Consider the following 13,215-nt stretch of genomic DNA (forward strand, 5'->3'; position numbering starts at 1 on the left):
AAGAGACACTCCCAACTCTCCAAAACCGCCAAAGCTTTGAACGTGGTGAATGAAAATGGGTTTATATCCAGTGTTTCACACCATAATGAAAAAACAAGTTTGCAAGCAATGAGCTGCTAAAACTGCATTTGATCCCTTTCAAACATGTTGGTATGTTGAGGTAAAACAAGAAGTCATGGATAATCACTTAAGTGTTCCTAAATACTCAGGAAAATTTACACGCTGACTGACACCATAAACTGTTTGAATGAATGTTTTTGATCTTCTCCTGTGGTGAGGGATGTGTATACCAAGGAACATAGAACCACTGGTAATTTAAGGCAAGGACTGATCTGGACTGTAGACCTTTTTAAATTTTGTTTTAGTAATTCATTCATAATTAATTTTTGATCTACTAATTCATCTGGGATGCTTGGTGATTGATCAGATTGAAACAGTCTTAGCCCTTCACATGCATACATACAGTAGGTCCTAAACGTGATGTAATGTTCAGTAGACGAGTTTGTAGTTTGAATTTATTCATAAACATTCTAAGCTGCTATTAGAATAGTAAAAACCTATAAAATATACATTAAATATAAAATAATTTCATGAGAAAATACTAAGATAACGAAAATGAATATATACTAGCTACAAAATTACAAATGTTACAAAATATTAGCCTGATGGAGTGTGGAATAATGGAATCTGTTCTTTTATGTTATAGTGACATCTGTTGGTTAGCCTAATGTGTGTTCATTAGTCTCTCTTTGGCCGTAAACAGGAAAGTAAAGGGATCCCTTATTATTGTAATCTCCTTTTCTGGTGCTTGTCCACGGTACCTTGTTTTTTCTCTGTACAGCCCACAAACACTACTCCCTCACATTCCATCACTTAATAGTGAGAGTTTGGTGAAGTATGACAGCCTTGTGGAGATCGCGTAGCATGAACAGGAAGGATGAATCACCTGATGACAAATAATAAAGATCAGTTTGAATGCAGCCATGTTTCTGGTGATTTTAAAATAATTACATGAATGTTGTATAGAAAATTATATATAAAAGAGACCCTTTGTTGATTGAGATCATGTCTTGGTGAAGGCATTTGTACTGTGTACTTTAGCGAACCTCAGGGCATTGTCACTGGGTCCCAGTTGTTCTCAGTAAGACCAGCCTTTGTAAACAGATGTAACGGAGTGGTAGTCAGACAAAGAATGATCCTAAAGATCCTCCATGAACACTACTAAAAAGAGACTTAAGTGTATCCAGCCCATGTTAGGATTACCAGAACCCACCTCTGGAGTCAGGCCTGGTGGTTGTGTCTTTAAACCCAGTTGGGTTCAGCTCAAAATGCCAATGTCAAGTCATCTTGTTGGCTCACTAGCAGCAAGATGAAAGCTGGGGTTCAGGTGTGATACCAGACAGTTGCAGGTACAGTGGGGGAAATAAGTATTGAACATGTCAAAAAATGGGCAGTAAATATATTTCCAATGAAACTATTCACATGAAATTTTCACCAGACTTTGGTATTAACTCAAGAAATCGGCAATATAAGTCTATACATTAAGTTATGTGTAATAAAGAGGAATGACACGGGTGAAAAAAGTATTGAACGTCTCATCTTCGCCATCCTGGTAGATGGCAGCAGATTCTTCTCAAGAATCTCTCGGTAAAGGGCTCCATTCATCGTTCCTTCAGTTATATGAAGTCTTCCAGTAGCATGTGATGAAAAACAGCCCCACACCATGACGCTTCACCTCCAAACTTCACTGTTGGTGTAGTGTTTTTAGGGTGATGTGCAGTGACATTACTTCTCCAAACATGGTGTTCAATTAAATTTTTCAATTCAATTTTATTTGTATAGCACTTTTTACAATAGACATTGTCTCAAAGCAGCTTTACAGAAATATATAAACACGGGATACAGATTTTAAATGTGTGATTTTATCCCTATTGAGCGAGCCGGTGGCGACGGTGGTGAGGAAAAACTCCCTAAGATGTTAAGAGGAAGAAACCTTGAGAGGAACCAGACTCCGAAGGAAACCCGTCCTCATCTGGGTAACAACGGATAGCGTGAAAGTAAAGGAAAGTTCATTACAGTTTAATATGAAGTCTGTTGAACTAGTCCACTGTTCAGAGGAGACCCGAGTGCAAAACTGTATGTTGTAATTCCAGGCCTTAGAAGCAACCGTAGTCCCAGCAACCACAGTGAGTGTGTCCATCTTGAGAGCTCCATCCAGAGGTAGGGCATCCGAAACAGATCAGGCAGGTCCGGAGAGCAGAAAGGATCAGGATCTCTAGTATCTCCATAAAATCGTGTGTGGCTCAACAGAAGGAGAGAGGGATTATTAGGGATTATTAGAGAAAAGATTATTAGGACTGTGCTTAGTGTAACAGAAAGTCTAGTCAGGGTAGGCTTGAGTAAACAAATACGTTTTAAGCCTAGACTTAAACACTGAGACTGTGTCTGAGTGCCGAACACTAATTGGAAGTCTGTTCCATAACTGTGGGGCTCTATAAGAGAAAGCTCTTCCCTCTGCTGTAGCCTTCGCTATTCCAGGTACCGTCAAATAGCCTGCATCTTTTGATTGAAGTAGGCGTGGCGGATCATAGAAAACCAAAAGGTTGCTTAGATACTGTGGCGCGAGACCGTTTAGTGCTTTATAGGTTAATAATCGTAAACGGTAAATGGCGCACTTATATAGCGCTTTTATCCAAAGCGCTTTACACTGCGTCTCATTCACCCATTCACACACACACACACACACACACACACACTCACACTCACACACCAATTGTAGCAGAGCTGCCATGCAAGGCACTAACTTGCCATCGGGAGCAACTTGGGGTTCAGTGTTTTTCCCAAGAACACTTCAGCATGTGGAGTCATGTGGGCCGGGAATCAAACCGCCAACCCTACGATTAGTGGACAACCCGCTCTACCACATGAGCCACAGCCGCCCCAATAATAATATTTTATAATCAATGTGAAATTTCACTGGGAGCCAGTGCAGTGTGGATAAGATCGGGGTGATGTGGTCGTATCTTCTGGTTCTAGTTAGGACTCTAGCAGCTGCATTCTGGACTAACTGGAGTTTGTTTATGCTCCTACTGGAACATCCAGACAGTAAGGCATTACAGTAATCTAGTCTAGTGCTGACGAAAGCATGAACTAATATTTCTGCATCATGTAGTGACAATATATTTCTTATCTTAGAAATATTTCTGAGATGAAAGAAGACTATCCTAGTAATATTATCTACATGAGCATCAGATGATAGACTGGAGTCAATAATCACTCCAAGGTCTTTTACTGCTGTACATGATGAAACAGAAAGACCATCCAGAGTTACTGTGAGATCAGAAAGATTACTTCTAGCTACACGTGGTCCTAACACAAGTTCTTCTGTCTGATCAGAATTAAGTAAAAGGAAGTTAGTTAACATCCAACGTCTAATGTCCTTTACACATTCCTCAACTTTACTGAGCTGCTGTCTGTCCTCTGGCTTCACTGAAACATACAGCTGTGTATCATCAGCATAACAGTGGAAGATAATTCCATGTTTACGAATAATTTGGCCTAGAGGGAGCATATATAAAGTAAAGAGCAGTGGCCCTAAAACAGAACCCTGTGGAACACCAAATTTAACCTCGGTATGCATAGAGAAGTCTCCATTTACATCTACGAACTGATAACGATCAGTTTAATAAGACCTGAGCCAGGAGAGGACTGTTCCCTTAATGCCAACAACATTTTCTGGTCTATCAAGGAGAATAGTATGATCTATAGTATCAAAAGCTGCACTAAGGTCGAGTAACACAAGCGTGTGTAGTATAACAGCCAATAACTACAATTTTGCTCTCGTCAAGAGATCACCTCCTGCTGACTCCATATTGCTTCTTTGGGAATTCCCAGATTTCAAGTGAATCACTGCAGCAGTCTGTGGTGGTAAAGCCCACTACCAGCTCAATACGGACGAACATTTCTTACCCACCCACTGCACTGATAAACATCAGTAAAAATGATGTTACATCAACATTTTTCTATGATAAACACCTGCATGTTGTATGTTGATAGTGAGGATACGTATTATAATTTTTATTAGTAGTATTAGTAGTAGTAGTACTTCTATGAAGACATATTCTATCTACTGTATGTATGTTAATCCTAATACATGTTCATTTATATAGCAAATAAAGAGATTACTAAATGTAATACTAGATTGAACCACAAGAAGGCAGAGTGGCCTTTAATATTAAACATGTTAAAGACATTTAGGAGGCCATTTATCAGTTGCTGTTCTAGACTTGAGGTAATGAAATCATGGATCGTGATGGTATTTGCTTAATTTATATTTACATTTGAGTGGCTCTCAGAAGTGCTTTGTTGTCTCCTTAAAAAGTATATCTTCATGTCAGTACAAATAGGCCAGGGTCTTAAATCATGCATAAGAAGAGTTAATCCAAACTAGTACATTAACAGCAGGAGTAGTCAAAGTTTTCACCACCTGTGTGTAGGACAGGAAGAGTCTTGATGCATGTCCTCCTTGTATTTCACGGTTCAAGTTAAGCCTTTCTTTTTAGCTTTGTAGAGTTGAATGCATAAGTTTGGGCACCCCAGCTAAATTACATGCATGCTTGTTTTTTAGGGGAAACAAGCACAAGCTGTGCAACCTCTGAATTAAAAAAAAAAAAAATCTGCAAGTAATGCACAGTTACTATACAGCGCATCCGGAAAGTATTCACAGCGCTTCACTTTTCCCACATTTTGTTATGTTACAGCCTTATTCCAAAATGGATTAAATTCATTATTTTCCTCAAAATTCTACAAACAATACCCCATAATGACAACGTGAAAGAAGTTTGTTTGAAATCTTTGCAAATTTATTAAAAATAAAAAACAAAAAAAAGCACGTACATAAGTACTCCCAGTATATTTGATTAGCTTAAAAATAGGAAATAAAATGAATTGTCATGTACACAGGTGTGTTTTTTTTCCCCACTTCAAAAATCAGCAAAATGTCATTTGGCGAGGGATGGTCAAACTTTTGCATACACCTGTAGCTGAGGATGGGTGTAAATTTTACATTATAGCACTGTGACAGTTAAGACTAATAAGCTTAAAATTCCTTTCTTAACCCAGTTAGAAGCTTATAAAACATTATATGAGCTCAACATTTTCTGTTCATGGATTAAGTGAATAATGAGAATAACGTTAATTTTAACTAGTGTGTGCTCCAATATCTGAATGGAGGTAGGTGCAATGGAACATAGAGCTGAAGATAAAACAAAGCAGTCCAAAATTCAGTTTTATGGCTTGTACAGTGGCTCTGCTCACTTTAATGAACACATTGTAAATTGTATGCAAGAACTGAATAAATAAATATATAACAAAATGTCTTTATCTTTAGATCTTTATAGGTAAACTTTCTCAACTGAATCTAAGGGTGTCTGGATTCGCTATGAAATGAGAGTTATTAGCTATTCATTAATCTTCAGTAAACAATGTCGTGTTTGCAGTGCATACAAAGTTTGTCACTGGGCACAAATCCGGAAATAAAATAGTTGTTTTGTAGGTTGTATTGCAGATCAAAATAGAAATAAAGCAACATTAAAGCAAAGGGGGAAAAATAGAATAGAAGAGTATAGAATGTGAATGTTTCGCTATTGGTTAACATTCATTATCATCAGTGATGCTTTCCTGGGCATAAAATTGCAGGATCAATATTATGTACAATCAAAAGAATAGATGAAAATCATAATGAACGTAATTTGTGCTACACTGACTGCAGAGAAAATGAGATCAAGTGTCTTGATCTGGAAAAACGCCGAGCCCCACATGAATTTATGGAGATACTAGAGATCCAGATCCTTTCTGCCTCTGGATGGAGCTCAAATCTTCTCTAATTCCAGACTGCTGGGACTACGGCTGCTCCTAAGGCCATACAGACTTCATATAAATCCATAATGAACTTTTTCACACTATCTGTTGTTACCCAGATGAGGATGGGTTCCCTTCTGAGTCGGGTTCCTCTCAAGGTTTCTTCCTCTTAAAACATCTTAGGGAGTTTTTCCTTGCCACCCTCGCCACAAAGTGTCTTGCTCAGTTGGGATAAATTCACACCTTTAATATCTGTATACCGTGTTGATATTTCTGTAAAGCTGCTTTGAGACAATGTCTATTGTAAAAAGCGCTATACAAATAAAATTGAATTGAATTGAATTGAATTGAATTGAATTGAATTGAAAAACTCAAATATTTGGAAGAATGGTGGGATTTACAGAGTCCCCAATCAAAAGTTCAATCTGGTGTCATGCTAGCTAATCCCAATACCATTTATTGAGATTTTTAAATACTCTGTAGCCCTTATAGTTTCTTATATAATCACAACTTAGGCAAGCATGTTCTAGACCAAAAATTCCAACTACAGCAGTAAAATATTGTCTCCAGGTGAAGTACTGTTCATACATCTTCTGGTCTTTGTCCAGAAGTGTGAGATGTTCTGCCAGTTCTTGAGGGGATTTGAAATCGTCCACGTGAATGAATGACTCTGCTGGAATGAATTCCTCATAGTTCTCCCTGGGTGGACCGAGAACCACAGGAACCGTGCCGAATTTCAGAGGTTTAAACAGTTTTTCGGTGAAGTAGTCTTTGTGGATGGAGTTCTCGAATGATAAGTAGAATTTACAGCTTGATAAAATCTTATTATAATCTTCATCACGAACATACCTGTTGAAGTGTCTACCGTAAGCTTCTACTTTGATGTGTTTGTTCAGTTCATTAAAATATTTAACTCTCCTAAAGTTGGGGTTCCAGTTACTGACAATCCAGCAGACAATTTTATCCTTTGGTGGTATTTCAAAGGGTTTGTCCTTCTCAGATGCCTCTAAAATTCTCCCATAAGGCACCCAGACGTCTGAATCTTTCTGATAATTTGCTGTAAGATTAAATAAATGATCTGCCTCATTATGTCTAGCTGAATTATCAGGAGACTCCCAGTTCATCCACACCCACTTCTGGTGTGGAGGTCGTGGCATTTTCTGCAGGTTTGGTAAATCATCACCAATGTCTCTGTGATGAAACATAACACCATGGGCTTTGTGATATTGGCTTCTGTCATCTGTAATTTGACAACCTTTAATACCAAACTGTGGACTACAGCCTTTTACATCAAATTTAAAACCAAAAGGCCATGACCAGATTAACATGATGGTGTCAAGGTTCTGATTTTCCTCATTGTTTTCCATGAGAATTTGATTTTGCTTTAGCAAAGTGTAGTTAAGATTGCCGGTGGTGTTTGTACTCTGGGTAAAGTTTTCTATAAATGCAATGAGGCATTGATCTGTGCAGACTTCATGTTTGGAGACTGGAACATTAGGGCAGGAGAAAAAGTTTTTCGTTGGCTTGTAGTAGGTATAGAATACTCCTCCGAAACAAAAAAGCAGAAAGAGAATCAGCAGGAGATGCTGAGAACGTCCTGATAAAGGTTTAGTTTCCATCTTTTACCTTTTGGAGAAGAGAGAAATAAAATTCATGAACTTCAGTTAATGCCAAGTTACCTGAAAAGAAACACATTAATGATTTTTTTTTTATTAACTCATGGCCTCAGTATTATAGTTATTATAGTTATTAATTTGTCTTCTGTCTATATTTACACATTGTAGAGAGCAGATCTAAAGCATCAGTACTGTGGCCAAAGGAAAAATAAACTTCTCTTTGTAGATATTTTGCATATGATCAGTGAGAGTAATAAAAAGCAATTAAATAAAACAGGACGGTCTTGGTCAACTGTACTCGCTTGTGTTGTGACATTTAAACATTACATTCGAAAGTCTTTGGCACAGAGAAAAGTTTAATATTGTGGCCAGTGTTGGATAAGATTGATGTTAAATAATACAGACATTAACTAGCTACATGTAGTGCACTTAATACATTCAACATTCCATTATATTCTATGCATATTAACAACAATATTATTATTTGTTTTAAAATGAAGGTTTAAGCTAGACCTCAAATATCTTGTATTTTACATCTTCCAAAATAAAGGATATGTAGAAAAATAAAACATTCAGAAAAGCGTACGATATCTGGTCGCAATTTTTTATTACTGGGGTTTTTATCACACATCTCCTTTATTGTTCACTTCCTGAGATTGATTAACAGTAAATTGTTTAACAGTTGTTATATATTCTATTTATTTATTTTTTACTGGTAAGGAAGGCTTCTGAGCTGTGTGTACTATCTACTTGCCACTGGATCTAGTCTTATGCCTTTAGTATTGTTGTGATTTCGAAGTGTCTGTTGGTCGATGCTAATTAGTTCTCTCAGGTGTCTGATCAAGGGCAGTTTCAGTCTCCCTTAAGGTGTGAATTGTGGGCAGGGCTTACGAAGATATATGGAAGGCTGTTCGAAGCAAATTTCTTTAGAAGTGTAAAGTTTAGTTAGATAGTATTTGTAACCTGTTCCCTCTCAGCCGTACGTAAACTCACTGACCTCACTCCTGCTGTCATGTGTCTCAAACCTATCCTCCCTCTCACAGACCCACAAACCAGAGCCCCAAATACCAGTAACCTCATCTACCCTTCACTGTTGTCTTAGTGGCAAACAGTGGTGGTAGGTGGGCTCTGGAACTGCCAGTCTGCCGTACATAAAGCTGACATCATCTCAGCTTTAGCCAAAACTCCCCCCACTTTCCACTCCATAGAACTTCGCTGCACAGGCTGCTCTGTCATCTGCCTGTGCTTTCTCTCCCACTCCATGTGAAACTGGCAGGGGTGGTGGTACAAGTTTGCAGGTTTGTTTTTGAGGTGCTTTACACCTCTTTCCCTGTCTCAGCATTCAAATTCCATGTAGTTACAGTTACCTCTCCAATCAAACTTTCCAATGCATCCCCATATCAGGATCTTGTGATCTCCCTGGACAACTTTCATATCTCGTATTCGGTCACTTGCATGCCCTTGGAGAATCAACTGTCCTTTTCCTCTCACACTGCTAAACTGACACGCTCATGCTGGTTAGACCTTTACAACATTAAAAAGATTTGTCCATTTCTATCCACACAGGCCACTCAGGTGCTGGTTCAGTCTCTTGTCATTTAGAGACTGGACTACTGCACCTCTCTCCTGGCAGGTCTGCTTCTGAGCATCATTCGAACTCTGCAACTGATCCAAAATGCAGCTTTGTGACTTGTTTTTGACCTTCCCAAGTTCTCCCAGCGCACGGTGGCTTAGTGGTTAGCACGTTCTCCTCACACCCCCAGGGTCCGGGGTTCGGTTCCCGCCGGGGCCCTGTGTGTGTGGAGTTTGCATGTTCTCCCCGTGCTGCGGGGGTTTCCTCTGGGTGCTCCGGTTTCCTCCCCCAGTCCAAATGCATGGTAGGCTGATTGGCATGTCCAAAGTGTCTGTAGTGTATTAACGGGTGTGTGAGTGTGTATGTGATTGTGCCCTGCGATGGATTGTCGCCTTGTGCCCGATGCTCCCTGGGATAGACTCCAGGTTCCCCCGCGACGGTGAAGAAGGAGTAAGCGGTAGAATGGATGGATAAATTCTCCCACACCACCCCATTGCTACATTCCCTCCACTGGCTTCCTGTAGCTGTCACTGATGCCTGCCTACAAGCATCTGCCCCATGTTCCCTCCAATCCTCTAGCACCGCTCAACTGGTTCCACCATCTCTCAGGATACAAGGAAGTCCTGCATCAAGACTCTTCTCTGTACTGGCACCTAGGTAGTGGAATGATCTTCCTCTAACCTTCCTCCTCATGGAGTGTCTGCCAACAGGTATTTTAGACTGATAGTACTCTAATGAACCAGTATGAGGATGTATGTTGGAGCCATTCCTGTGGCAAAATTATCATTGGCCACTGAGTGGCAGCAGACTCAAGGAGATAAATTAATCACCTGTGCGTAGTAAGTCAGGTGATTGGGAATGGGAGAGACGCACAGTTTTTTGACCTTGTTGTGGACATTGCTGTAAACATGTTCATGATGGACTATATATTTTAACTCATTTTGGATAAAAGAAAGAAAGAAAATGTACAAGAACAAAAAGGGTTTGGATTTATTGCACACGTTAATTACTTGCTTACTATAATTACCAGTCACCTCTGGCTTTATTAAGAAGTCATTTATTGATGGGGACTTCAAAGCATTTCTGTAAATCCCGCTAGATAAGGCCATCTGAGTTTACAGAATAATAAAGTTAAAAAAAATCCACTTTCTAAATGTGTCAGTATTTCGATAATCTAACGGAGACATTGCTGAGCTGTATATAAAATTACAGTACCTGAGTACCTTTTTTTTCCTAGCTGGAACTTGATGTCAGAACCTTATCAGTTCATGAACTGCGGTCTTGATCTCGCTCTGGATTCTCCTAGTGTAGATAGGGATAACGTACAATTACTCTGCATGTTAGCAAGCTTTGGAAGAAAACAAAATATTTGTATAATATCCTTTAAAGTTTGCGTCTGGTCTAATCATACAGTCCTATCTATTTTTACATTCATAAGTGTAAGTTATGAAATACTTTGGTTTCTGCTGTTAAATGTAATGAAGATATAACCTATACGTTTATACTATAACCTACACTTTTGAACCAGAATTGAAAGTGACTAAAACAGAACTGAAAAACGTACCTTAATGTTTTAGATTCTCCACTGACTCACTGACAGAATGAACACACATTCTTCTGCAATTCCTGAGCTGCAATTTTCACAAATAGTGTTAATCATTTCTTAGGAAACCTCCGTTTTAAGGTTTGTGTATGGTAGTAATGAGTAAATCACTTCCTTGAGCTGTAGTTCAGCAACCAGTGGCCACTGAATATTATTTACATGGTTTGGGTTCAATTTGCAATTAAAACTACATGCAAATAGTTTTTTCAAAAGCCAAAGATGCTGACATTTACGTTTGTGTGCAGTGTTTGGGCAATACAAAATAAGTTAATGTTTAAAGATGCATCAGTAAAATGTACAAGTTGTACCAGGATGTTTACTGGTGACTCTGAAATTTTACTTACAGTTTATTCTCTCTTTTAAAACAACTATTCTGTATCTGCATTATTAGGGCCCTTTTGGATCTGCTCCGTTTCATCGTCTTCTTTTCTAAAATGAATCGCGTTTTAGTGGGCTTAAACATACTCGAAAACTCACGAAACTTTGCAGGCGCGTCAGAACCGGTGAAAATTTACATCTGATAGGGGTTCCAGAATTGAGTGCGGCAAAATGGCTCGATAGCACCACCTACAAAATTTCAACAATGAGCGCCCCGCGCTACGTTTCACCTACATGTACAAAACTCAGTACACATGTAACAATGCGTACTAAAACGTCTCTTGAACCAATGCACTAAACTCAACAGGAAGTCAGCCATTTTTTTTTTTCTCTTAAATTTTTGCTCCGTTTTTTGCCATTTCCAGACCTTGTACTGTAACGAACTCCTCTTAGAGATTTCATCAGATCGACATCATATTCGGTCAGTCTCATCTAAAGACATTGGCAATGCTAAATTGCAAAGCTTTGGAGTTTTTGCTGCACGGCATGTGCGTGGAAGTCTCACAGATTTTGATGTTTCACCATGAAACAGGAAGTTGTTATAACTCATACATACAATGTCCAATCTGCTCCAAACTTCACAAGTTTGTTAAAAGTCCCGGCCTGAAGACATCTACATGCCAAGATTCAGTTATAGTCATAGCGCCACCAACTGACAAGAGGAAGTGACATGTTTTACACTGTGATGCACTCCTTACAATATATTAAAATATTCCAGCAAGTGGTAAATATGTTAGCAACATGCTAGAAACATGTTATACCATACTAGCAACACTTAGCTAAGTGCTAAAGCATGCTATTAAGGCCACGAAACAGGAAGTTGTTATAACTCAAGCGTACAATGCCTAATCTTCTCAAAAGTTCACGTTTGATAAGAGTCCTGGCCTAAATACATCTACATGCCAACAGGAAATTACATGTTTTACATCGTCCTACACTCCTAACAACATACAAGTGCTAAAAAGTGTTTTAAAAAATGGAATGTCATTCCCCTGGCAGAGCAGCCCCAACGTGCACCCGGGTGTGAGGGCCCGTTCATCGCTGTTTGCAGCTTTATTGTTTTTACATTAGATTTTTGTTTTGACTTCAGTTTGCACTTGTTGATCATCTGCACACTTATTTAGCTCAGGATTTAGTCTCTATTATATTTTTGAGGTTGCAGTGACCCTGTATGTGATGCAGAGTTTGTTCTTTTTATCCACATACTCAAGGTTTTAGTTTCTGATTTCTTGGCACTGTAGGAAAAAAAAACAGTTTGAGGATGTTTTATTTTGTTTATTAAAACATTCAACATTATAAAATACAATAATTTAAAATGTATAATAACAAAGTGTACTCCTGATTCAAGATGAAGATGAAGCTATCAAGGCAAGAATGTGGTCTTAATTAAGTTTATATTTTTATAACCGCTGTCAAGTAATATACAAAACTACGCAAATAATAATCATTTTTGACAGGAAATAATTTTGACAGGAATTTTTCCATCCATCCATCTTCTATACCGCTTATCCTTCTTCAGGGTCACGGGGAACTTGGAGCCTATCCCAGGAAGCATCGGGCACAAGGCGGGGTACACCCTGGACAGGGTGCCAATCCATGGATGGGTGGATGGAATTTTTCCACACACCTTTAAACAGCTATTGTTAGGTCTCTGCTGAAGAGAAACAATCTTGATTCTTCCGTGCTCTGTAACTACAGACCTATCTATAATCTTCCATTTCTTGGCAAAATAATTGAAAAAGTTGTGTCCATACAGCTCAATATCTATCTCAACATCAATAATCTTAATGAGATATTTCAGTCTGGCCTTTGGTCCAACTGTAGCACAGAAACTGATCTTCTTAAAGTTTTAAATGATCTGCAACAAAATAAGGACTCATGTAATCTGTCAATTCTAGGTTTTTTTTTAGATCTCCGCCTTTGACACAGTCAACCATGAAATCCTTTTAGACCGACTGCAAAACTGGGTTGGCTCATCAGGACTAGTCCTAGATTGGTTTAGATCCTACTTAAGTGTCAGGGAATATTAAGTTGGACTGTGTACACACACCTCCAGATGTCATTCGATATCTTGTGGTGTTCCCCAAGGCTCAATTTTGGGTCCTTTGTTATTTAACTTATATATGCTGCCATTAGCTGGTGTAATTGATCGATATAACATTAATCAATATAACAACATGACTACA

General features: G+C 38.7%; 1 protein-coding gene across 7 annotated transcripts in view; it reads right to left on the reverse strand.

Moving 5' to 3' along the window:
* Positions 1-1,881: 1,881 nt before the first annotated feature.
* The window catches only part of LOC128618711 (4-galactosyl-N-acetylglucosaminide 3-alpha-L-fucosyltransferase 9-like), a 32,162-nt gene continuing 20,828 nt past the window's right edge, over positions 1,882-13,215 (reverse strand). For 6 of the 7 annotated variants that reach the window (XM_053642506.1, XM_053642500.1, XM_053642504.1 and 3 more), the window contains 3 exons: positions 10,613-10,679; positions 10,264-10,350; positions 1,882-7,485 (listed from right to left, as the gene is read on the reverse strand). In XM_053642506.1, the coding sequence (XP_053498481.1) occupies positions 6,300-7,478 (1,179 nt within the window). In that variant the 5' untranslated portion in view covers positions 7,479-7,485; positions 10,264-10,350; positions 10,613-10,679 and the 3' untranslated portion in view covers positions 1,882-6,299. The remainder of the gene's footprint in view (positions 7,486-10,263; positions 10,351-10,612; positions 10,680-13,215) is intronic. The other variant, XM_053642505.1, reaches the window with a different exon arrangement.

The sequence above is a fragment of the Ictalurus furcatus genome, chromosome 14 (genome assembly GCF_023375685.1).
Source record: "Ictalurus furcatus strain D&B chromosome 14, Billie_1.0, whole genome shotgun sequence".
NCBI lineage: Eukaryota > Metazoa > Chordata > Actinopteri > Siluriformes > Ictaluridae > Ictalurus > Ictalurus furcatus.